Source organism: Branchiostoma belcheri, unplaced genomic scaffold (genome assembly GCF_001625305.1).
Source record: "Branchiostoma belcheri isolate BF01 breed outbred unplaced genomic scaffold, Haploidv18h27 scaffold118, whole genome shotgun sequence".
NCBI classification, from domain to species: Eukaryota; Metazoa; Chordata; class Leptocardii; order Amphioxiformes; family Branchiostomatidae; genus Branchiostoma; species Branchiostoma belcheri.
In genome coordinates, this window is record NW_017802580.1 from 461717 (window position 1) to 486474 (window position 24758).

The following is a 24758-nucleotide window of genomic DNA, read 5'->3' on the forward strand; positions in this document are numbered from 1 at the left end:
GGATGTACAAGAATGACTTTAAAAACATTAAAACAAACAAGATGTACAAAATGTCTTTCACCATTTCCTTAATTCGTTGAGTGAGCTCTGAAATCGTTGGTCGCCCGAAAACGTTGCTGACCGTTGAGATTTAGGTCGCGCAGAGGGCGCAGGAAGGTTTCCGGAGAGAATCCACTTGAGCAAGTCTTTCGTGAAGTTTCGCACTCTGGCTAATTTTAGGTCGCAGAGAGAGCGCGGCGAGAGCGCCGCTGAGTGGAATTAGGGTATAACAGGTTGCAACGAAAATATTTCACACCCTAACCAAGAATGCCAACAACGAAGACGAGTGTTCCACACCCAAATTAGTGAAAGAGCGACGTACATACTTCAACTGCATATACTGCTGATGACCCTTGCAACAACAGTCACTATGGTTTCCTTATGTTCTCTCTATGTACGGTTAATTGTCGTGATGAAGACGATGTGTCGTCCTTTTCTCTGCCGGTGTTCTGAGTTATACATTAAGAAACAAGTGATTGCAGGGCGGCAGAGAATGATTTGATAAGGCCGCCAGCGACTCGCATCGCTGGAAACTTTCAGATCACGCACACTTGGCTTAACAGCAAACAAACTGTTTTCGACTCATCCAGCTCTGAAGTTGCCTCACAATACAAGAGGAAAGCGTTGATTTTCATTTACCCCTCTATGAAATATAGTTCTATTTCAAAATTTATGCTAGCTCACAGTGTCTATTTCGCCCAAACTGTGGTCATCGAAAACTCATGTCTGGAGAAATCTCTATACGGCCGCAGGGGAAATGGCCCATGGAGCATACTCTCTTTCATAGCCTCCAAATCAGGCTTTGAGCCGCATTTGGATATCCTTTTTATTTATTTCCACACTGTTTTCTGGTTACTGGCGTGTTTGTTTGCCACTGCTTTCGTAATATCTGCAGCCTTCAGACTAGGATAGCGATCATTAAACAGTGCGTAGGCAACAAAATGCTAACGACACAATATCCTAAAAAGGAGGCTATTCTTCCACACCCTAATTTATGCACACGTACAAATGATGTAACTGCATTTACCACTGAAGACCCCGTCTGGGGTGGTTCGGAACTTCAGTGGCTCCAACGAGAATTACAAAATGAGGTATGTACGACCTGAGGATATTTCAATGTTGTTACGAACGTTTTTGATAATGTTTTACTGCGTCCCGTAGATTTGCATGTATTGAATATTATTGCCTAGGTTTTCAATTATTTGCACGTTTGACTCGACAACTTCGGAAAGGGGGAGGGATACACTTTTTTTATTAACTGTAGCCAAACTATTTATTCTATAGCTTCCATTTGGTACCAAACATGTGGATATCCATCGGGGACTTTTATCTGGATTAATCTTTTAAGATGTTAAGCCCTGAACATAACAATACCAGGCTTTGTGACCCCGGTTCCTGCAATATTTCCCGCGAGGGTAAAAACTATGGTCTTTTCTTGATAAGAGGGTTACTACCGCTGTCGGCTGTCTGATTCACATTGTGATATTTTGTACAGAACACATGTTCCATTAGGAACTGTGACAAGTAAAAAGGGGGACATTACAAGCACTGATGCTTTTTTTTTTTATTTTAAATAACAAGAGGGAGTTTTAACCAAATTTGTTTCCACGTGATGGGTGGGGAGGCTAAATACTGAAAGAAAATTCCCAGCGGCGACTACGAATAGGTTGGATTTAGAGCACACGGCAGGGGTATTTTAATCGGTATTTGTTCTGCACCCCTCCCGACCTGCCTAATGGGTGTGTGTGTTGGGGGGGGGGCGTGAGGACGTCCCAGTCCCAACTGCACATACATCCGTTAAACTCCCAAGTTTCCTCACTTTATCCTGCAAAGTAACCACCTAGCGGCCGAACTTTTGCGTCAAAGCTGGTGATTTTAGAAGCTTGGACAAAAAGACCTGAAATGAAGTAATATGGCGTGATAACGAACACGCCCAGACCGACCTTTTAAGGTCATACGTGAGGTCACATACATCATTACATCTGCATGAAATGGTACCAAACCTGTTTTGTCACTTTTTGTTGGGACACTGTTGAACTATGAACTTTTGACTTGGGAAGGCTTAAATGAATTGTGATATTTGGTAGGTTGGTAGGTCTTGATAAGACCTCGAGTTTGTTAGATTTTGGCCCCCCTGGCGGCTTTTTATGGTACTGCATAGGTACTTTCGGTTTTGATATCTTATCGAGACAAGCTTGGGTCACACTGCTTGACGACAAAAACCTGGCTTTGCCCGCCCGAACTTTTTGCCTCTTTACGCTCTCCGTCTAACTCCCAAGTTTTCCCACTATTTGCTGCAATCTAACCACCTAGCGGCCGAACTTTTGCCTCAAAGCTGGTGATTTTAGAAGCTTTGACAAAAGGACCTGAAATGAAATAATATTGTGTAATAACGAACACGCTCAGACCGACCTTTTGAGGTCATACATGAGGTCACATACATCATTACATCTGCATGAAATGATGTCAAACCTGATTTTTTTTACTTTTTGTTTGGATACTGTTGAATATACTGTTTGATATCTTATTGAGACAAGCTAGGGTTACGGAATTTGGATCATAGGTAGTTCTTGATTTTGAATACGTGACGTGAAATTGAGCCCCCAAGTACCTTACTCTTGAAGTGCAAGGGCGTTTGTTGAAAATATTTAAAGAAGGGTAATTCAAGAACCCTAGCTTTGATAGATCGTCGTCATTTTCAATATGTAGGTAATGCTTGACGTCATTAAATGACAACGATGCAAATCTGAACGTAATTTAAAAAATTAATGAGGACTATTCAATAAGGACAATTCAAGCTCGTTGCATATGTAATTGGGAACGAGAGAAATACGAGTTTAGGCAGATATTGATTATGTATATGAAGACTTAGTTTGTATTATTAATGAGAAAATGTTACAATTCTATACTGGTAAATGCCTGTAAGTTCATACTTAGGATACTTGAAAGTTAAGTCAATGTGAACATCAAAACGTAACTTATTCAAATACGGACCTTATTTGCATGATTTATGAGAAAATGCTAGAATGTTCTTTTTGTTAAGATAAGACTCTCTTTGAATGGAGAACATGATCAACTGATATAATTCATGCAAATCCTATTTGCATTATCAGGGGGGATGATCTTAAATTTTTCATTCATAAAGGTTAGCATCATTTGACGAAGGAATGAGATCGTGGAATTCTAGTTAGCTGCTGTTTTCATTAGATAATTTTTTCCAGTCTCACATTGCTTGACGATAAAAACCTGGCCTGGCCCGCCTTGAAGGTGCTGTCTATTGGTTTAGCTTCAATTTGGGGAGAAAAAATATCCATCGGGGACTTTTATCCGGATTAATTTTTATATGTTTTCCCCAAAAACCTTCAATAATGTTTTTTATGACGACCCCGGTTCCTGCAATATTTTCCTCGAAGGTGCAAATCTATGTCTTGATACCAGAATTGCAACCGCAGGCACGCTGGTATACGTCGGATGATTCCCAATGTGGGATTCTCTACAGAACACGTCACTTCAAGAAATGTGACAAGTTGACCACAGAAACACAGCCTATACTAAGGCTATACTTGCTTATACAAGCGATCCACAGAAACACAGCTTATAACAACAGTCCATGATATAGCTGGCGCACTGAGCAGTAAAAGGCAGGTAGATTTAGCAATCCTCGATTTGACTAAAGCTTTTGACAAAGTTCCCCGTGGCATGCTCATCTCTAAACTGGAATATTATGGAATCTAAGATTATAAAATTACTTGCATACACGTCACTTGTAAGACCGAACCGAAAATATACCGCGACAGTATGGGATCCATATACAAAGAAAGAGAAAAGACAAACTGGAAAGGGTACAGAATCAAGCTGCAAGTTTCTATATGAACTATGAAAGCGGTGCTAGTGTCACGGACATAAAAAGAAACCTACAGTGGGTGTCACTGGAAGACAGAAGAAAAATGTCCAGATTATGCATACTTTACAAAATGACTAATAAATTGGTGGACGTACCAACTACTAAGTACCCAATACCAGCCCAGAAGAGAACAAGAAATAGCGATTCCTTCAAGTACCACTGTAACAGTTATCAACCAAGGATTGAGGTGTTCAAAAATTTATTCTTTCCCTGAACTATCGCAGAGTGTCACCAAGTACAGTAAGGACATTATTATTAGATAGCTTTAAACAATGTTTAGAGATAGATGTTCAAGGGTTAGGTTGAACACGTCGTTGCCGCCGCGCCGCGTGTCTGCGAAGCTGGTGTGTTACGCCGAATGGCGGTTATACAGGCTATACCGATACTGATACAAAAGTGTATGACACATAAATCAGACGTAATTTTGATCTATAGTGTTCATTTTTTTTACTATCGTTGTGTAGCCATTGAATCTTAATTAGATATTATATTTTAGAGCAAAGTCTGTGCAATTGAGTGGTATTGTTTTTAGTGTAGCCATAATATGTTAATTTAAAACTGACCAACCAAGTAGTAAATGACATGATTTTTAAACATCAAATGGTCATGTCTGGATACGAAATATCGCACTTGAAACGAAAAAAAAAATGATTCTCTTCAATAGCAAACCACCAGCCATTTTGAAAGGATATCTTAACTAGCCGAAAAATATCCAAAAGTCCACAGTCAAACTTAAGTATTTTGCCGCTCTTTCACAGAATAGAAACGCATGTTTTCATCCTGCACGTACATGTTTGAAAGGACGTGATCTGTTTCCGACAGATTAGGCGACTGGAGATGGCACAACATATAATAATATATCTTTCTGCAGGTGACATCCCTGTGGCATTCTTACGTGTTAACCGGAGATCTACAGACCCGTGGGCTATGCTTAAATATTATAATGCTGGTTAGACCTGAATATTCCAATGACCAGAATGACCTGTACAATAAGCAATATACAGTAAATACGGTTTTTTTTCGATGTGATCTTAGTTTCACGAGAAAGGAGCAATTTGTGATGTTTTAAGTTGGCTGTCAAAACAATTCGACAGTGCAGTAGTCATACATTGGAAACGTAGTGCAGTGTCATCAATTCGCGGTGTTAATTGGCCTTGTTGACGCACCCAAAGTAGGTGTGTTGACGTACCCAAAGTAGGAGTGTTGACAAACCCAAAGTATGTGTGCGCGCACCTAAAGTAGGTGTGTGCGTACAAAAAGTAGTTGTTAGCGTACAAAAAGTAGTTGTTAGCGTATACAAAGTAGGTGTGTGCGTACACAAAGTAGGTGTGTGCGCAGGGGGGGGGGGGAATGATACTATCCCATCATCCTTTGCAATACACATCCCACAACACGTGTCCCAGATGGCTGACTGTCAGCACCAGGCATATAGTCCTGTCATGTTTCGTTTAAAAGTGCAGCAATGGCAACAATTTGACGAGTAATTTTTGGTTCTTTGAATTATCAAAGGACTCAAGTAGTGTATGAGGTTATCTGACTTTTGTAACTTATGTACAACTTCTTACATTGTGTCTTAAACATTTATGCAAACATTTGCTTCAAAAATGGTGCTCAAACTTCACCAAACGAAAGTGCTTTTCTACAAACTCTGTTGATTGGTGATATTATACATCTTGTGCATCAAAAAACCCCAAATGCACCAAAAAGCACCCATGGGAAACAGAAGAAAATATTATATTTGATATTATTTATGTAATAATCATCAACAAATGCAATTTTCTTCCGTTTCCCATGGGTGCTTTTTGGTGCATTTGGGGTTTTCTGATGCACAAGATGTATATTATCACCAATCAACAGAGTTTGTAGAAAAGCACTTTAGTTTGGTGAAGTTTGAGCACCATTTTTGAAGCAAATGTTTGCATAAATGTTTAAGACACAATGTAAGAAGTTGTACATAAGTTACAAAAGTCAGATAGCCTCATACACTACTTGAGTCCTTTGATAATTCAAAGAACCAAAAATTACTCGTCAAATTGTTGCCATTGCTGCACTTTTAAAGGAAACATGACAAGACTATATGCCTGGTGCTGACAGTCAGCCATCTGGGACACGTGTATTGCAAAGGATGATGGGATAGCATCACCCCCCCCCCTGGTGTGTGCGTACACAAAGTAGGTGTGTGCGTATACAAAGTAGGTGTGTGCGTACACAAAGTAGGTGTGTGCTTATACAAAGTACGTGTACGTGTGTGCGCACCCAAAGTACGTGTGTGCGCACCGAAAGTACGTGTGTTGATCCAGAGATGTAGGTGTGTTGGTCAAGCCCCCCTGCAGTTCCAGAGCAAGCAGCTAGGGGGCTCAAACTCATGTCACTTCATCTCCAACACAACAGCTTTATACCAAGCATGCCTGGATCATGAGATATCAAATCCGGAAGTTCTGCTGCAGTACCATGACAAGCCGCCAGGGGGCCCAAAATCCAATCAGTTTCAGGTCTTATCAAGACCTACCCATCTACCAAATATAAAGACAATCCATCCAGGCGTTCTGGAGTTATCGTGCTCACACACATACACACACACACACACAGAGAGAGAGAGAGAGACACGAACGCCCCTGAAAACATAACCTTCTCGGCGAGGGTAATTATCATATTCGTCTATAAGGCTTGATGATGTGAACTTTATCTTTCTGAAATATATCCCTTTTTCCTCATGACCCCAAACGTTACGACGCCTGCAGGCCGATTTGAGCTTCTCATTAATGCGGGATGATTCAAATAGGCTCTTGAATTATGCTGACCAGCTCTATGTGGAAACACGAGCAGGCACGCAGACACAAAACGCATTTCCTTCCATGTACGCAACAATTACAAACACAATGCGGGTGGCTTAAAAAATTACATCTATATAAGAATCAAATTGGATTATTGTAATCAATTCCGATAGCCTCTATCTAGCTCTACACGTGCAGACACACACACATTAAGTCAAACAAACGCTCGAACGCGCATACACATTGTCAAATCAAGTTTGAATCTAAATCTTTTATCTTTGTTTAGGGCCATCATCTGCTTCATCATAGTTCTTCTCGGACTGATGGTCTATGTGTCTCCAGTTCATGGCCAAGGTATATGCATTATTGTTTTGATGATGATGATTTGATGATGATTTGATGATGAAAATTCTAGAATTTTGCTGCATGCATCTGCATTTTTGATTCTGCAATGGAGACTTTTAGGTCAGGCAATACCTGCATATTTTGGTGTTTACCAACTACATTACATATTAAAAGGAAATGAAATGCGTAAATATTCATCGATTTTTATTAAGAGGAGAAACTTGTTTTCCTTTCAGTCTCGTGTGAGCCTCTGACGTTGAGAAACGGAAGAGCATCATGCAACAAGCGCCTGAACTCTGCGGGGAGGTACCCTAAAAACACTATCTGCACCCTTCATTGTAACCAAGGATGTGCTAAGGACATCTGTGGGAAATTTAGGGTATGCAGGGGCGGGCCTCGCCCGTGGAAAGGAGGGCGCGGTCTGCGGTGCAAATGTGAGTTGCATTTCCAGCGTTTCTATTAAGATGTGATAAATTACAATCCAAAAACTGTAGTATAAGCTTTAGATAAACCTCATCTATTGATTTGCACACTTACCTTGTGATTGCTTGGTCAAAAGGATTGTATTGATACCGAAGACATTACAGAAGAACTTTAATGCACGACAATTGCACATGGTATAATGTATGGCAAGGTGCAAAAAAACAGGCAATAAAAAGTGTTGAATAAGACCTAATGTAGAATAAAACCTAACATATCGTAATTACTCAGACAAGGGCTAGCACAAGTTTTTGTTAAAGTGTTACAATCGAGTGGGGCTAATCACGAATTTCGGTATTTTTCTAATAACACATTAAAATGTCCTTGAACTTGTGTCAGTAAAAAGCACTTCTCATATGTGTTTAAGTAGAAAAAATATATATTTCAGTAATTTCACCTAATCTTAAGATATCTTCATGGTTTCCCTCTATAGTAGCTATAGGTTTCGATGCAATTTTTTCTTTTCATTCTTCCATTTATATCTTTGTTCGTCTTACAATACAGTCAAGTTGCTTCTTGGTATTCAGTTTTCAACTACCACTTGATGTAAGAAATGGTCATATGATAATGGCGCTTCATCATCCTTTATCTTGCACTTGCTTAGGCAACCCATGTAGAAGCCCACCCACCCACCCTGACGGTTATCCTAGCAACTGTGCTGAACAAACAACCTACCCAGCCGGCCGCATTTGTACCTTCACATGCCCAGATGGATACGTGAAGACTGGAGGTTTTGCCAAGAAGCTGTGCCGGAACGGCAAATGGGTTCCCAAGAGACGACATCTGGAATGTGAAAGTATGATTTTGCTGCTCCTTTATTATCGATTTTACGTGACATTTTCTGGCTGCTGTGTCTATATCTATGTGTGTACATTGTTGGTATTTGTACAACGCTACATTGCCAAGCATCTTCGGTTTTCAGTGCTGCTGTATAAAATGACCAAAAGTGATGAAAAAAAGCACAAGCCAAACAACTGAATTGCGTTTATTACCCATCGGATGTTAAATGCAAAAAAGGTGCATTTTAGAGAAAATTCATTAGGTTCAAGAGTTAGTTAGGGAATTTAAGGAAACAAAAAAACTATTGCCACAACATGCATGGATGGAATCATTTAATAAAGATCTGTTGGCAGCAAAATAGTGTAAACTTTGGTAAGCCAAGATATCATCTACGCATGTCTCTTCCTCAGTTCGTGTAGTTAGTTTTCTCGTGTTTTGAAGAATTTATGTTTAATCTGCACCTCTGATAATGGAAAGTCATTAACGGCGGCTGGACCGACTGGAGTACGTGGTCTGGCTGTAGCATGACGTGTTGTTAACAAGATAATTTTCTTTTGGGTAAACGGTAAATAAGAAACACAGACTATAATTACATTTTGCCTAAACCCATACTCTTTGTAATGTAAAAATGTAGTTTCAGTGTTTTACCTGTATCTCTAATAAGGGGAAGTGATTGATGGCGGCTGGTCCGACTGGGGCCCGTGGTCCGGCTGTAGCGTGACGTGTGAAAGTGGTACACAGACTCGGGACCGAACGTGCACCAATCCGGCACCAGCTAACGGTGGGGCGGATTGTGATGGACTGGCTGAGGAGACACAAGCATGTGACACGGAGGTGTCCTGTCCAGGTAACTCAAAGCCATACTGTTGTAACAATAATTCTGAAGATGATTTAACAAATGATTGCCCAACGACACCTTAGTAACACGTGGTGGCAATTGTATTCTCAGAGTTGTTCTTTATGTAGCAAAGATTAATATGATTCCTTAGATTGGTATAACGTAAGTAGATTAGAATGACTTTTGCACAAAGCTGATGAAAAATACAGCTTAACATGTTATATTGACAAAATTTCGCTGGGAAATATCTATTAAATGCATTTTCATCAGTTCATCACTCCCATTTTCTTTGAGGAATTATCGATTAGCAGGCTATGTAAATTGGAACGGGGCCTACTACAGGGATGTACTAAATCATTTTCTCAGATTTTAAAGTAACCCTTTTTATCCCGAATCAATTAAAATCAAAGGATACTAAGGCATAAAGACACTAATCTGCAATCGTGAGCCCTCATATCTGGCTATGTTTTAGTTCTTAATAATACAAATCTAAACTCCAACTGTAGTACTAAAAGGATATCTGTGCACAATACTACATTACCGTGCATCATCGATGCTGTATGATCTGACCAAGACCGAAGAAACAAATTGTAAACCAAACAGCTTCAACGAGTGTCATGTACATGTAACCCAACTGACAAAAGATGGATTTCAGAGTAAAATGGCTATGTTCGTCCGCAAGTATGCAAATTAAACCAAAACAAACCAAACAGAATGGCCAGAAAATGGACGAAATATTTTAGTAATAAGATGTGTCAGCGAGATAATGATGTAAATGTAAACCTTAGATAGGTGGCGAATGGCGTGTTGATTCATGTAGTTAGAAGATACTCTTTCTTTGGGATAAGCTTCTAAAACGGTACATAAGAGGCACAAACCATAGCAACATTCTAGCCCGTTTGTCTAGATCCATACTCTTTGTAATGTAAGAAGTGTAGTTTCAGTGTTTTTACCTGTATCTCTAATAAGGGGAAGTGATTGATGGCGGCTGGTCCGACTGGGGCCCGTGGTCCGGCTGTAGCGTGACGTGTGAAAGTGGTACACAGACTCGGGACCGAACGTGCACCAATCCGGCACCAGCTAACGGTGGGGCGGACTGTGATGGACTGGCTCAGGAGACACAAGCGTGTGACACGGGGATGCCTTGTCCAGGTACTTCTCTATTTCATTGTTGTTTCATTATTTCCAACAGTCTCTGTCTAGATGACTTTTCGTTTTATATTGTTGTACCTGTACATGTATGTGTCTCTGGGGTATCCTTTGTCAATTCGGGAAATAAGCAATCTACACCAAATAAACAACTACATTCAAAATCAAATAAGTTCTGTATACTCGAATTTCAAGTAATCAAATCCTTCCAGCAAGAAACAATAGTACAGCCGTAATTGTAAACAAAGCAGTTGCTAGCACTTCTAGCTGGTCCAGTGGTTTATAATATAAACCTTAATACTCATTTTTGTAGTCATTTTAAAAAGTTACATCTTGCTTGCTTGCACAACGCTTGATCGAGACTCAAAATTAAAATCTGTTTTTCGTGTAGTTGATGGCGGCTGGTCCGACTGGAGCACGTGGTCCGTCTGTAGCGTGACGTGTGAAAGTGGTACACAGACTCGGGACCGAACGTGCACCAATCCGGCACCAGCTAACGGTGGGGCGGGTTGTGATGGACTGGCTCAGGAGACACAAGCATGTGACACGGAGGTGTCCTGTCCAGGTAACTCAAAGTTATGCTGTTGTAACAATAATTCTGAAGATGATTTAACAAATGATGGTCCAACGACACCTTAGTAACACGTAGTGGCAATTGTATTCTCTGAGTTGTTCTTTATGTAGCAAAGATTAATATGATTCCTTAGATTGACATAACGTAAGTAGATTAAAATGACTTTTGCACAAAGCTGATGAAAATATACAGCCTAATATGTTATATTGAATGAAGACCTTTATTGTACATTTGTGTTCTAGAGAACTAAGTACAGGTCGCATGGGTACAGAACATGAACATAAACATATATACATTACATACATATGAACATATACTAAATAAATGTCTAATTTCTATTATTTTCGGCTTCATCTCGCTTAGTAGTGATTGTATGAATATATGCGGCTGTGAGATTACTTAGAGTAGGTTTATCAAAAGTTAAAAGGAATACAAATTTCTCTTTACTAGTCAAATATCTGAAGTGGGGAAATATACTTAATACATGGCTAAAAAATATGAGTCTATCTCTACTATACAAGGGGCAATCTATGGTGAAATGTATTTCATCTTCTATTTGGCCTAAACTACAGAATTGACAGGTTCTTTGTTCTAGAGGAGTGCGGTTATGTCTTTCTGATTCGATTCGTAATTTGTGACAACTGATTCTTAGTTTTGTAATTTGCTTGGAAGTATTAAATGCATTTTCATCAGTTCATCACTCACATTATTCTTTGAGAAAGTATCGATTAGTAGGCTATGTAAATTGTAACGGGGTCTGCTACAGGTATCTACTAGATCATTTTCTCAGATTTTAAAGTAATCCTCTTTATCTCGTATCAATTAAAATCAAAGAATACTACGACATGAACACACTAATCCGCAATCGTGAGCCCTTATATCTGGCTATGTTTTAGTGCTTAATGTTACAAATCTAAAGTCCACCTGTAGTACTAAAAGGATATCTGTGCACAATACTACATCACCGTGCATCATCGATGCTGTATGATGTGAACAAGACCGAAGAAACAAATTATAAACAAAACAGCTTCAACGAGTATCATGTAACCCAGCTGACAAAAGATGAATTTTAGAGTAAAATGGCTAGGTTCAGCTGTAAGTATGCAAAAATGTAACAAAAACAAACCAAACAGATTGTCCACAAAATGGACAAAACCCCTTAACTTAAGTAATGAGACGTGGTTGATTCATGTAGTTTACAAGATATTTTTGGATAAGCTTCTAAAATGGTACATAAGAGGCACAAACCATAATTACATGTCATTTGAAGCCCGTTTGTCTAGATCCATACTCTCTGTAATGTAAGAAGTGTAGTTTCAGTGTTTTTACCTGTATCTCTTAGGGGAAGTGATTGATGGCGGCTGGTCCGTCTGGGGCCCGTGGTCCGGCTGTAGCGTGACGTGTGAAAGTGGTACACAGACTCGGGACCGAACGTGCACCAATCCGGCACCAGCTAACGGTGGGGTGGGTTGTGATGGACTGGCTGAGGAGACACAAGCGTGTGACACGGGGGTGCCTTGTCCAGGTAAGTCGTATTTTTGTGGGGGCATTGGAAAAATTTTACCATAATTGTAAGTTTACATTGCTCTTTAAAGGCCTTTCTGATTGAATAATGCAGCTTTTCATGAATTAAAAAAGTTGATTTTTGAAATTTAGATTCAAGCTGGAGATGAATGTAGTGTTCAAGTTAATTTACCTTACGTCCGGACATATAAACAAATCGCATTGCTTTATAATTAATGTACCATGGGTTCAGTGCTGGATTTTCATACTTCAAATAAAAATTCACACAAGATTCTAGCAACTTTAATGTCTTAAGTAGTACATTTAATCAATCAGTGTCGTACATTCAAAACAAGAGTTCCACGATCTCATACCTTCGCCAAATGATGTTAACCCTTGTGGTTGACAAATTATACAATTTTAATCATTGATTTTGTAAATAAGGCCACACCAATTTAATTTGTTGGTTCTCGGATTCGCCTCTTCGTTTTTTTCTGATTTGCAAAAAGAAAAATTTGATTCTGGTCCTGAATCAACTGAAAAATGCTAATGTTTTGCCCCCAACAGTTGAGGAAAGTCCTTTTCTTCCTAGTTGTTACAGTTTTCCCATCTATCATTGCAGTGGTTTGATTAAAAGTTCAAAATTCAATGTTTAAATTTTAACCCAGCCTTTTGTGTTGACTTCATGGCTCATTCCATAGCATTTAAGCCTATAATAGGATGCCTAGACCTGTTTTTTTTTTCGCCCTGTCGCTTCATATTTTTTCTGAAAAAATCCGAGAACCAACAAATTGAATTGGTGTGGCCTAAGAGCCCCATTTGCATGGATTATATCAGTTGATCATATTCTCCACCCAATGACAGCCTTATCTTAACAAAAATGCTATTATAGCACTTCCTCATAAATTATGCAAATGAGGCCATGATTTGAATAAATTATGTTTGTTAAAGATCACCTTCACTTAACTTCCAAATGTGGCAAGTATGAAATTCCCAGCAGTTACAACTATGAAATTATAAAAATCTGCCATTTATTATGCAAATTAGGTCCTCATTTACATAATCTATATCCTCAGATTTTTTTTTCTTATTCTCACAAGTGATGTCACAAGTGTTTCATAGTTCATTATCGAACAAAGCAGATTGATAAAATTTCCTCATTAATTATGCAAATTAGCTCCTGATTTGCATAATTGTCAACTGATCATGTCAAGCATCACTCCAACTACCTACATACCAAAAATCACGACAATCCGTCAACCGGTTCTTGAATTATTCTCCTTCGAAAAATTTTCAACAAATGCTCCTGCAATTCCAGAACAAGCCGCTAGGGGACCCAAACTCATGTCACTTCTTCCCTATCCCAAGAGCTATCTGCCATCCAAAATTCGTGACCCTAGCATGTCCAGATCACGAGATATCAAAACCGGAAGTTCTGCGGCAGTACCTAGGAAAGCCGCCAGGGGGCCCAAAATCTAATCATTTCTAGGTCTCATGAAGACCTACCCACCTACTAAGTTTCATTCCAATCCATCCACTGCTTCTGGAGTTATCTTGCTAAACCACACACACACACACACACACACACACACACACACACAAACACACCCACACACAGACAAACGCTACTGAAAACATAACCTTCTTGGCGAAGGTAACAATATTTTCTGAAAAGCCTGTTAGTTGTAGCCTTTATACGTGGCGTAATGTTGGGGGTCCAGTGAAGACTTCCTGGTATTAGTCTGCGCGGACGGTTATGTGAAATTTTCGTCTGATCCCCGGGATGGTGCGTTCTATATGCGTTGTGGGTGTGTTTGGATCATCGAAGATAGCGGTAAACGTATCGCATCGATTCTAATTAAATTTAGATTTCTGAAACATTAGGTATTGAGCTTTTTTTGAGTACGAAGCCGTTACCCTGGGAAAATTCTTTTTTTTTTCCATTTCAAAAAAAGACGCAAAAAAGGGGCCCCTTACTTAAAAATGTAGGCCTTATTCACCCCTAAATAAATTGAGTGCAAAAAATATCAATGAAGTGTATTGATAGGCGGCACAGCACCCCTTTCAACCAGAAGAGTGAAAAATTCCGACCTGGGCTTATTACAGAAATGACAGCCCGTCGGGCTGAGGGTGTCAAATTGCTACAAATGTGGAAAGAAACTCCGGTCCAAGACCTATAATATAGAATTTCCTCCTTAATTAATGCAAATTAGTCTTTTTTGCATAATTTTGCATCTAATAATGTAAAGCTCTGCACTACCAAAAATGCTTTTTTCTTGTTTTACTTGTTTTCCTTGTACAAAGAAATGGTATCTTGTAAGAAGAAAATTTTTCTTTGAACAAGAAATTAAAGAATCCCCGTAGCAAGAAAATTCAAGAAACGCATGTGTTTCTTGAATTTTTTGCTGTAGAAAGTAAACTATTCTGTCCACAAGAAAATATTTCTTGAACTAAAAGCTTACTGTTCTTGAAGCAAGAAAACCATTCTGTGCACAAGAAAAGATTTCTTGTAGCAGAAAAAAAATACTGTAATCTTTCTTAAAATTCTAAAAATTCTTTAAGATTCTTGTTGTTGAGCATGATAGTAGAAATATTTTCTTTTCTTAAGAAAAAAGAAGAATGAAATTCTTTATGTAAGAATCAACATACAAAATACAGAATGTTTCATGAATTTTCTTGAAAATCCCCCTGGCAAGAAAATATTTCTCAACACAAGAAAATAAGAAAAATTAGAAAAAAAAATTTTGGTAGTGTGTCTCAGCTACGTATATACCAAAAATGATGAAAAGACGTCGTTCGTACCTGGGCTTATCCGCATTAAGAGATTTCGCCAGAAAGTCCCCTGCATTTCCAGAACAAGCTGCTAGGACCAAACCCACACCATTTATAGCTGATAGAAAAAGCTATCTGTCACCAAAAATTCAAGCCCATAGCATGTTTAGAACAAAAGATACAAAAACCGGAAGTTCTGCTGCAGTACCAAGGTCAGCCACCAGGAGGCCCATGTTCCTAAGATTTACCAACATACCAAATATCCTCACAATCCATAAAGGCGTTATGCTAACCACAAAGCTGCGAAAACACACACACAGACACACAGATATGCCGAAAACAATACCTACATTTTTTCATGAATAATTCATAATTACTAGATACTTTTACCGATGTATATGGGTGAACTTAAAAAAATATGCTGTTTATTCTGGGATGAAGAAGTAGCAAACATGATGACAACTCTCCCGTTACATTTAAACAGTTTCAGTTGACGGCATGTGGTCCACGTGGATGACATGGTCTACATGCAGCCAGTCCTGTGGCGGAGGGACACAGGCCAGGCAGAGAGCGTGCAACAATCCTGCCCCAGCGAATGGTGGAAATGCCTGTGTAGGTAGTCAGGAGCAGTCCAGACAGTGTTCTACATGGGCGTGTCCAGGTACTTTTTAAAATATAAACTACCTTAAAGATCAGATTTGATAAAAAAAAGTTACCCTGTTATTCTACCCACCATTCATTTTAAAGTGCAAATCAATAAAGATTAGTCACACCATCCCTACACTTTAGACAATCATGATAATTCTATTGACCAATGATATATTTTCACAACTACAGATTGTACGGCAGCCTGTGTGGTCGGAACCAGGGACCCGGTGACCTGTGAGTGTGGTTGTCAAACACACGTACTCACTGCCACAGTGCGAAACACTAAAAACGCTCCTCTAGAGGGGGCCACCATCCACTACGTAGACAGACCTTACATCAACCTTGGCACGACTGACGCCACAGGCTCGGCAAGCGTAACTGGTGTTTGCGCCAGCCCTCCGGTAGATCTGCTCATAACGAAAGACGGGTACTCACCGACAGTGGCTACAACTGTTACTACAACGTCAACTACATCGACTGTGACTGCAAACATGCAGATACTGAGTGAGTTCCTTTTATATTAAAAGTTAGAAACTATATTTATTGTATTCATAAGAGTTTCTAATTGATCAATGGCATCTAGTGTCAATTCGGTGGAATAAAAACTGAATAATGCTAAATTTACAAGCAAAAAGGTAACACAAAGAGAGAAAAAGAATACTATGTTTCAAACAATTTGCTTTAGAGATATTAATCATACCTCTTATATGAAGTGTCAAATTATTTTCTAGTTGCTCCGATTATTACGCAAGACCCCGAAAGTCGATCTCGTCTAGTGGGACAAGATGTCACCTTCTGCTGCGACGCGCACGGTTTTCCGCAACCAAAGGCAGAGGACTATGAATGGTGAGTCCCTTGTTATCTTCGAAAAATTCAGCAGAAGATTATGAGTTTAGGTACACCATACATAGGGGTTGCTGATTTAAATTTGTAATCGGTTGTAACTTGGGGTGTGATGCACATTATAATATTTGGTAGGTAGGATCAGCTTGGAAGGTCTAGGTCAAATTTGGGTACTCTAGCAGTTTTGTAAAGCGGGATAGATGGGTATGATATCCCGTGCTATGGACATGCTATGGTCTTGATTCTTGAGTGGCACATAGTTTGTTTGGCCACTAAGTATCTGGTGTGGTTTTCAGCAAAATAGCTGCTTTTTGGAGCTCATGTTGACATTTCATGATGGAATGTGACTAGACGGGATAAATTGTGATATTGTGTTTTTAAAAGCTTTTGGAAGGTAGCTTGTAGCGTGAAAAAGGAACTCAAGGTTAAATTAGAATTTGGTCATTCTAGTGGCTTTTTAAGGTATTGCAGCGGCATTTTTGGATTGACATGCAGCTTCAAATGTATACTAGGTGAAGGTACGTGAGGTAGTGAAATAGTGGAATATTTTCAAACAGATGGCAACAGTCCCAGGTGGGTGGAAAGGGAAAGATGTTTGTAAGGTTAGATGGCACCATGAAGATTCGATTTTGTGGGCACTGCTATTCTAGTCTATTCTACGTAGTTCAGGGACCAGTGCTCGCACTGTATGGTGCCACTCACGTGCTTTGGTTAACATACCAGCAAAATAAAAGTCAAACTATATACAGTGGCACATTTCTGACAACCCAAACTTATACATGACGAGCTCTTGTTCTTGATATAAAGGTCACGGCGATCCATAGCGACCGTTCAGTGACCGACCTTGGATGTCTGTCATCTTTTTTCTTATATTTGAAAAATAATGCAAACTGTGAAGGTATGATTAAGAAACGTTCAAAACCTTTTGAAAAAATTTTTGTTCTTTTGTTCAACTCATTGAGAGATTTGTCACTGTCACTCAACGGTCGCAGCTTCCGGTGAAAAGGGGATGTAAGGAACAGATGCGGAGGAGCTAGATGTTGCCGTCCCGTACACCAGACGAACAAAGTCCATCAATCCATTTGATAAATGCATGCTCGATTTTGACATCATATTACACGATAATAATAATAATAATAGATTGACATGAAGTGCTGATTTTTATTATGGCTTCACCACTAAGTGGTGAAATCATATTGCTTTTCCTCACGTTTCGTCTTCTTCTTCTCCTTCTGCCATGTTGTTAAATGGATTCAATTTCTTCATTTTTGGACCAAATGACATGACATTTGGCATGAAGGTACAGTAGCCCAATACCCACAGGCGTTTTGTTTGTTTTATTGTTTTTTGTCATTTTCATTCATGCTTTTGACATGCACCACTTTAAAATTGAACAAAAAAGTTTTATTTTGCCATTTCCGGACCACAAATGTAAATTTTTGCCTCCTGTGCCCTGATATCAAAACCAGATGACCTGAAATTTGGTATGGGAGATCCTTGGATACAAGCCCACAGAATATAAACTACGTATTTGGCGTTTGTCACTTAAAAACTATGTAAAATGGGACTTTTTGCTATTTTTGCTGTTGTATTGAAGTTATATGTCACTACATACTATAGTTATATTGATGTAAAACATTGTTTCCCCTTGTATTCTCCTTCTTTTCCTGCCATGTCGTAAAATGTGGTGAAGCCATGATGACTTTGCTCCAAAGCAAATGTCTGCCTTTCTAGTTTTTTTTTCTATTTACCTGTAGATCACACTCAGTTCCGTGACCTGTTTTTCAGCAGCTGCCTAAATGTCTGGCCTATACGGCGTTTCTGCATCGTCGCGCAGACGCACGCGTGCTCTGCTAGTTCTAATAATATCGGCTATAATTATTACGTTTTCCATGCAGGTTTCGCGATGGCATTGTTCTGGACAAAAGCGTGTACGGATATTCCAACCAACTCACGCTGACCAACCTAGCCTTGAGTGACGCCGGGGAGTACAGGTGCCGGGCTAACAGTGCAGCCGGAGCGGCCTACTCGGGATCTGCACAGCTGCAAATATACGGTGGGCCCTTCTTAATCTTCTTTCGAGAGAAATTTATAATGCCTACTTATATAATTACAATCAATATGTGTATGGAGTGCTTTAAATTCCAAATGAAACTACCTACGTTAACGTCTTAAGTACGCATATCAAGTAGTGGATCGGGAGACGCACGCGTGTTTTGCACGTCTATGTACATGTTACCAGCAGTCGACACACGGTTAGTATAAAGTACAGGTAAAAACAATGGCGCTAAATTGACCTACGCGTCTCAAGAAGAGCAAACATTGCTTGTTCAAACGATAAAGTAAAGGTTTATTTAAACTATTTTTGCGATTTATATCAAGACACTTCCATATCATCACCATAGGAAGCGCTGGAGATTCCTACGATGCCGCTCCATCTCCTGAGTACCTCCAGCTTCCAGCAGACTGTGTCCAGCCTGATGGAACCAGACTTTACCAAGTAGGCAAGTGTGACAACAAGCCATGTGTAGGCCCCAGCTACAATAGCGGTCAATGTAATGATACAATTAAGTACTGTAGTTCGGGTGGAACTCTCCAGCCTCAGACTATCAATTGTGGGAGTTATACGATAAATATAATGGTCATTTCATCATGTGACTGTCTGGAATGTGGGGATCCTGTAACTTACGTCAGAGGGGAACTGTTAGGAGGTCCAACTAACAAACCTGTGGTTAATGCTGATATCCTTGTAAACGGGGTGAGCAATGGTGACTTCACGACTTTCAGTGGTACATTTTCATTAGAAATACCACCAAACACAAAGCGTCTAGCCGTGACATTTATAGACATTTACAAGGAGTTTGTTGAGACAACAAAAATCCTTGACTTTGTCGATGGTGGGACCGTCTATCACAAGGTTCATATGCGGGAAAGAGCACCACCAATAGTTTTGTCGTCAGAAATGACTAGTTCAATCGATCTAGGAACTGTACCGGGTAAAGCCCCCATCGGCCAGATAGAAATACCAGCTAACCGTTTCTATACAGCAGCTGGCCAACCATACAGTGGTACTGTGCAGGCATCCCTTAGTTTCATAGACCCCAGAAATCTTAGTAATGTTCAAGACATGCAGAGTGATTTTACTTTTATAGATCAGGAAGGTGAAGAGCAACAACTCGAGACCTTTGGTATGTTCAGTCTTGACTTTGAGGATGGGTCAGGAAATGAGTTGGGACTTGCAGGTACAGTAGACATTTTCTTGAATGAAAATGAAGTGAACTTCACTGCTGTTGAGCCAGGTCACGAGGTAAAACTCTGGTCTCTAAACCCCGACACAGGCCGATGGGAGGAAGAAAGTACGGTTACCCAAGCTCCTTCGAGCAAACGTAGGAAGCGTCAGAGTAGCTTTACCTGGAACGGAAGTATAAGGGTCACTCGACGAAATTATAATGTCGACTGGTGGATAAAAGCTGGTCAAAGATGTTACTCAAAGGTCAGGGTGTGTCAGGCCAGAGGCACAACGACCCCGGTCAATAATGTAAATGTGCAGTTTGTGGTTGTGAACACGGACTTAGATCGGGGAAATGAAAGATTCGCTCGTTTCTATACTGCCAGGACCAGTGCTGTAGGGTCTGGAGGAGCATGTGTGGAAGGGTGGTGCCGGCCCGGTACTGTGACCTATGTCTCTGCAACTGAGGGTACAACTGAGTATGATGCAGCGACGCAAGTCGAGCTTGGATTCAGTCCTCGCGGTGGTTACGTTATAGGAAACAATGGAAAAGCGTTTAGTACAACCCTCAATCAGGGAAGTTTTACTGGGCCATCCTACCGTAACATCGGAACGTGTAATAGCGCGCCGATAACAGATAACCACTACAAATTTTACGGGGGCCGGGCGTCAGGAGTATCCGAAATCAACACCCGTCCTTATAACCCCACTGACAACAGGCTTCGACCTGACTATCTGTCCTGGTATCCAACCGAAGACCCAGCTCAAAAGAAAAGTTGTTTCATGAAAGTGCGGGTGACTGGTTCAAATTCGGAAAATTTGAGGGCCCGTGTCGTTAGTAGGGTCGGCACTCATGCAGCCAATCGGGGCACTGACTATGGCCGGCGTGAGGATGATATAGTGCCTCCTGGGGCAGCGGTAAAGGGGCAGTGTATTGAGTACAAGTGTAGTGGTGATGTCTGGACAACTCGAAATGGCCGACCCTATCGTGATCCCAGTGCCGACATTGACTACACCTCCGTAGAACTGAGTTTCATTCGTAACGACGGCACGGCTGCAAACTGTAATAGGATGGCAGTTAATAACAATTTCGGAACAACTAACACAATCACCAATCTTATAGTTTCGACTCAAGGCGCAACTCCTCCGGATAACACTGACACGACTCGCTACCGTTTTTATGATTCTCGAGACGACCTTGGGCAAACGTTTGGTATCTACAAGGCCACGGGTGCAGGGGATAGCAGTAAGCAAACTGCGTACCAGCAGTGTTTGGCAGGATCAAGTTCTGGTTCTGGATCAACTACAATTGCCCCAGACAACAATTGGTTTGTTCACTTTGACTGTTCTTAAAGCAAGTCTCAGAAAGTGAGACCACAAATTATTTCTTTCCCTTATCGCTGCATATTATCTCTAGCTACATCTTGAAATCATCAGAAGCCAGTACAAAACCTGTTTTCTAAAACGATGTTAACCATTTAAGGTCAGAGTTTGGGTCTTGCGTGTGTCTGTGCCGGACAATTAACCCACGGTAGCCAATAGATCTTTTGAATCTCTCTCGCTGATGTTTTGGGACAACCAGTTGATTACTCGCGCTTGTTGCCCTCGTGCGTTGGTCTCTGCCGTTTACAAACATTTGTAACGGTTGTCCGTGTCGTTAAGTGCCGTCCCGTATTTTTCGTAGCCTTCCTGATGGACGCATGACTTTTAGTACGGAGTTGAAATCTATTTTAATTCTAGTATCTGTCACTTTACTAAGCTTGTCTCAACGACTAGATGTCTTAGTGAATACATAACAATAATTAGATGTCTCCATCGTATAATTGTCAAACAAAGCATTTTCTGTCCTTGGGTGTTCCTGGATCTTTTAGTTCTTCTGCTGGTGTCATTTCACTGCTGCCTCCGGTGTGTTACTGTTGATTTCGTGACGGGTCTTTTGTTGAGGATCGGAGCGACTTAGTTTGAGGACGGTACGGAAGCCATGTTTCTTCACTTCAGTATAAAGTAGCCCATCTCTTAGCACGCAGAAGTCACCACAGCTCCATTTCCGTATGTCTTAATATGATTGTACAAATATAGCTTGTGCGCTCTTCCTGTACGGTACTACTAGTATAAGCGATGGCCATGATTATATCCGCAATGCCATTTTCTATGTTCATCTTAATTGCTGCATTCTTTTGAAGATAACTATCAGTAGACATTATGATTCATGTAGATGGATCGTATTTCGCCTATCTTTGCATACTGAAAAAAACTTTCATCTGATGTCATAATCGTTAAATGAGTTCTTATATCTGGGGCTAAATGAAAGATCTTGATTGAGAATTAATTTCCAAGCAGATCTTTTGGAGGGGAAATGGATACAGACCTATTTGATATACTCCCCCCACCAAAAGATGTGCTTGGAGATTATTTGAGAATCCCGAGGATTTCTTTTTGAAATCAACAGTTTGGCAACTTTAAAGCCCCCTCATTCGAACAGGGATGTACGAGTTATTTGAATATAATATTTACCTTATATCGCTTATGCTAGTTTTTTGTTTCTCTTACAAAGTACAATTGCAAAGTAGGCAACATTCTATCATTTTCTGTCTATGGTAGTTTTGAATTGCTAATAACTGCACAATTATGTAGTTTAGTAATCTAGATAAAGATATTGTATCAATTATAAGTCACCTATATGACACCTGTAATACGCAAGATACACGATGATGGAAATCATATGTTAATGGCTGAATTTAGGGTTTTTTTTTCTTCTAACATTAGGATTTGTTAAACGTCACTACAAAACTTTATTTGATTAAATATACCGTGAATCTTGCTGTGTCACAGGGATATATTAAATAAGTTTTAACGTAGCAGATTTAATAGTAAAGGCAAGGCTTACAATAATAGGTAAATTACGTTTATTTGCTATTTAGACTATATATAAAAGGCTTAATAGACAGAAATAGCTTAGAAAGACGCGGTAACAGACTCTGAGGTAGACCATATAGGATTTAGAACCGAGAATAATTAGAACTGATAAAATTATTTTGGCATAGCTATAAGTTAATAAGGTTAGTTTGTCATAGGCGTAAGGTAATAAGGTTAGTTTGGCATAACTGTAAGTTAACATTTAAACAAGCATTATACGCATAACTAATCAAGTATACTCTTGCACTATCGACTAGTACATTCATTCCTGTGCTTCTCTAGAGATCACTTTCATTTCATCAGGTCAATTTGCTTCAACAAATGAATGAATTGATCAGAACTAGTACTTATATATTTACTTGTAGCTGTTTTGCTGACATGTCATTGCTGATGATAGCTTTGTGACTGAGGCACTGTATCCACCAAAGAGACTACTGCAATGGTATCGAAAGATTGGTAAGTCTAGGCGAGGATGAGGAAGTTGTCAGACACATGTATCAGCAGACCTGACTTTTTCTTCTTTATTCTGCGGCTTTGCTGTATTTAATCAAGACATAATAATATAGCGAAGAGTTGGTTTCCATGATCCAACGCACGTCTGCAGAGCTTACTGCGCCTACGCGAAACCCCAAATTTTTCACGGTTTTCGTTGGATGTTTGGTCAACATTGCATTAGAATTTGGCCTCTTGCAGACGACTTTTTTTCGACACGATATTTGGAAAATACAAACAGGATGTCATCTTTATATACGTAATTACTACATTATATGAGACGTTCTACCGAAGTGCTATGCACAATACATTGTGGGTTTAGCGCAGGTACAGTGCGTTCTGCCGACGTGCTGGTTTCCAGTATTTTGTGTCCAGAAAACATCTCATTCATTATGTTCGCACAGGGTTGTGCGTTCCTGTTTCAACTTGTACACCATCTAAAGTTTGAATAGACACGTGGAACCTCTTCACACACTTGTGTTGTCTTCATTTTTGTCTAAGATATCGACTAGTGTCTTCAAAAGGGATCTTAAGTTGTGAAGGATTATTAAAAAGGAGTAGTTTAACGTATTCTTAAACAATAACTTTTAATCCTTTGCATCATTTTAAAAGTTGAAATAGAGCAGAAAAAACATGCCAACCTAAGGTAAAATGGCTACTAGTACCCTAAGACTTATTGATAGTCCTTAAGTGAGATATATCAAACAAAAGAACTCCACACACAACAACAAAAACAAACTCGTATCTCGGTGTTTCATTGACAAGTAATCTGAAGTGGGGCATGCATGTTAACAACATCACTGCTAAGGCCAAACAGACATTGGAAGTGATTAAACAAAATCTATGATCATGCCAAACAAGTGTAAAATCACTTGTACACACGTCACTTGTAAGACCAAACATGCAATATTCCGCGACAGTATGGCATCCATATACAAAGAAAAAGATAAACTGGAAAGGGTACAGAACCAAGCTGCAAGATTCGGCAAGAAAAACTACTGTACGAAAGGGGTGCTAGTGCAACGGAAATGAAAATTAACCTACAGTGGGTGTTGCTGGAAGGCAGACGTAGAATGTCCAGACTTGATGTACAAAATTACTAATAAACTAGTGGACGTACCAGCCACTGCGTATCTGATAACAGACCGGAAACGGGAAAAGAACAAGAAGCAAACATGCATGCCTTCAAATATCAGAGTTATCAACCAAGAATTTAAAATAAATCGTATTTCCTAAGAACTATGATCGTAGACTTGAACCTGTTGCCACCAAGCACAATTGGGGCAACATCACTACAAAGCTTTAAACAACTCCTGCAATTAAATGTGCCAAGATTGAGCGTAACAAGTCGTTCGATCGGTTTGATATAGCTAGCTGCCGCCGCGCCCCGTGCCTGCGAAGCTGGTGTGTTACGCCGAAGGGCGGTTTTATACCGGCTTTACCTGTGTGATCCTGAATTCCACCAGGGTAAG

The 24758-nt window shown here is 39.9% G+C and overlaps 1 protein-coding gene across 1 annotated transcript; it reads left to right on the top strand.

Annotated features, from left to right (window-relative positions):
• The first annotated feature begins 1125 nt into the window (after nucleotides 1–1125).
• LOC109462512 (coadhesin-like) lies at nucleotides 1126–21231 on the top strand. Its single transcript, XM_019759065.1, has 12 exons — nucleotides 1126–1130; nucleotides 7004–7071; nucleotides 8987–9169; nucleotides 10136–10312; nucleotides 10701–10874; nucleotides 12232–12408; nucleotides 15649–15819; nucleotides 16538–16652; nucleotides 18548–18705; nucleotides 19055–19204; nucleotides 19802–19891; nucleotides 21002–21231. Exons 1-12 carry the CDS (start codon nucleotides 1126–1128, stop codon nucleotides 21229–21231), a joined length of 1698 nt encoding a protein of 565 aa, XP_019614624.1.
• Nucleotides 21232–24758: the final 3527 nt, after the last annotated feature.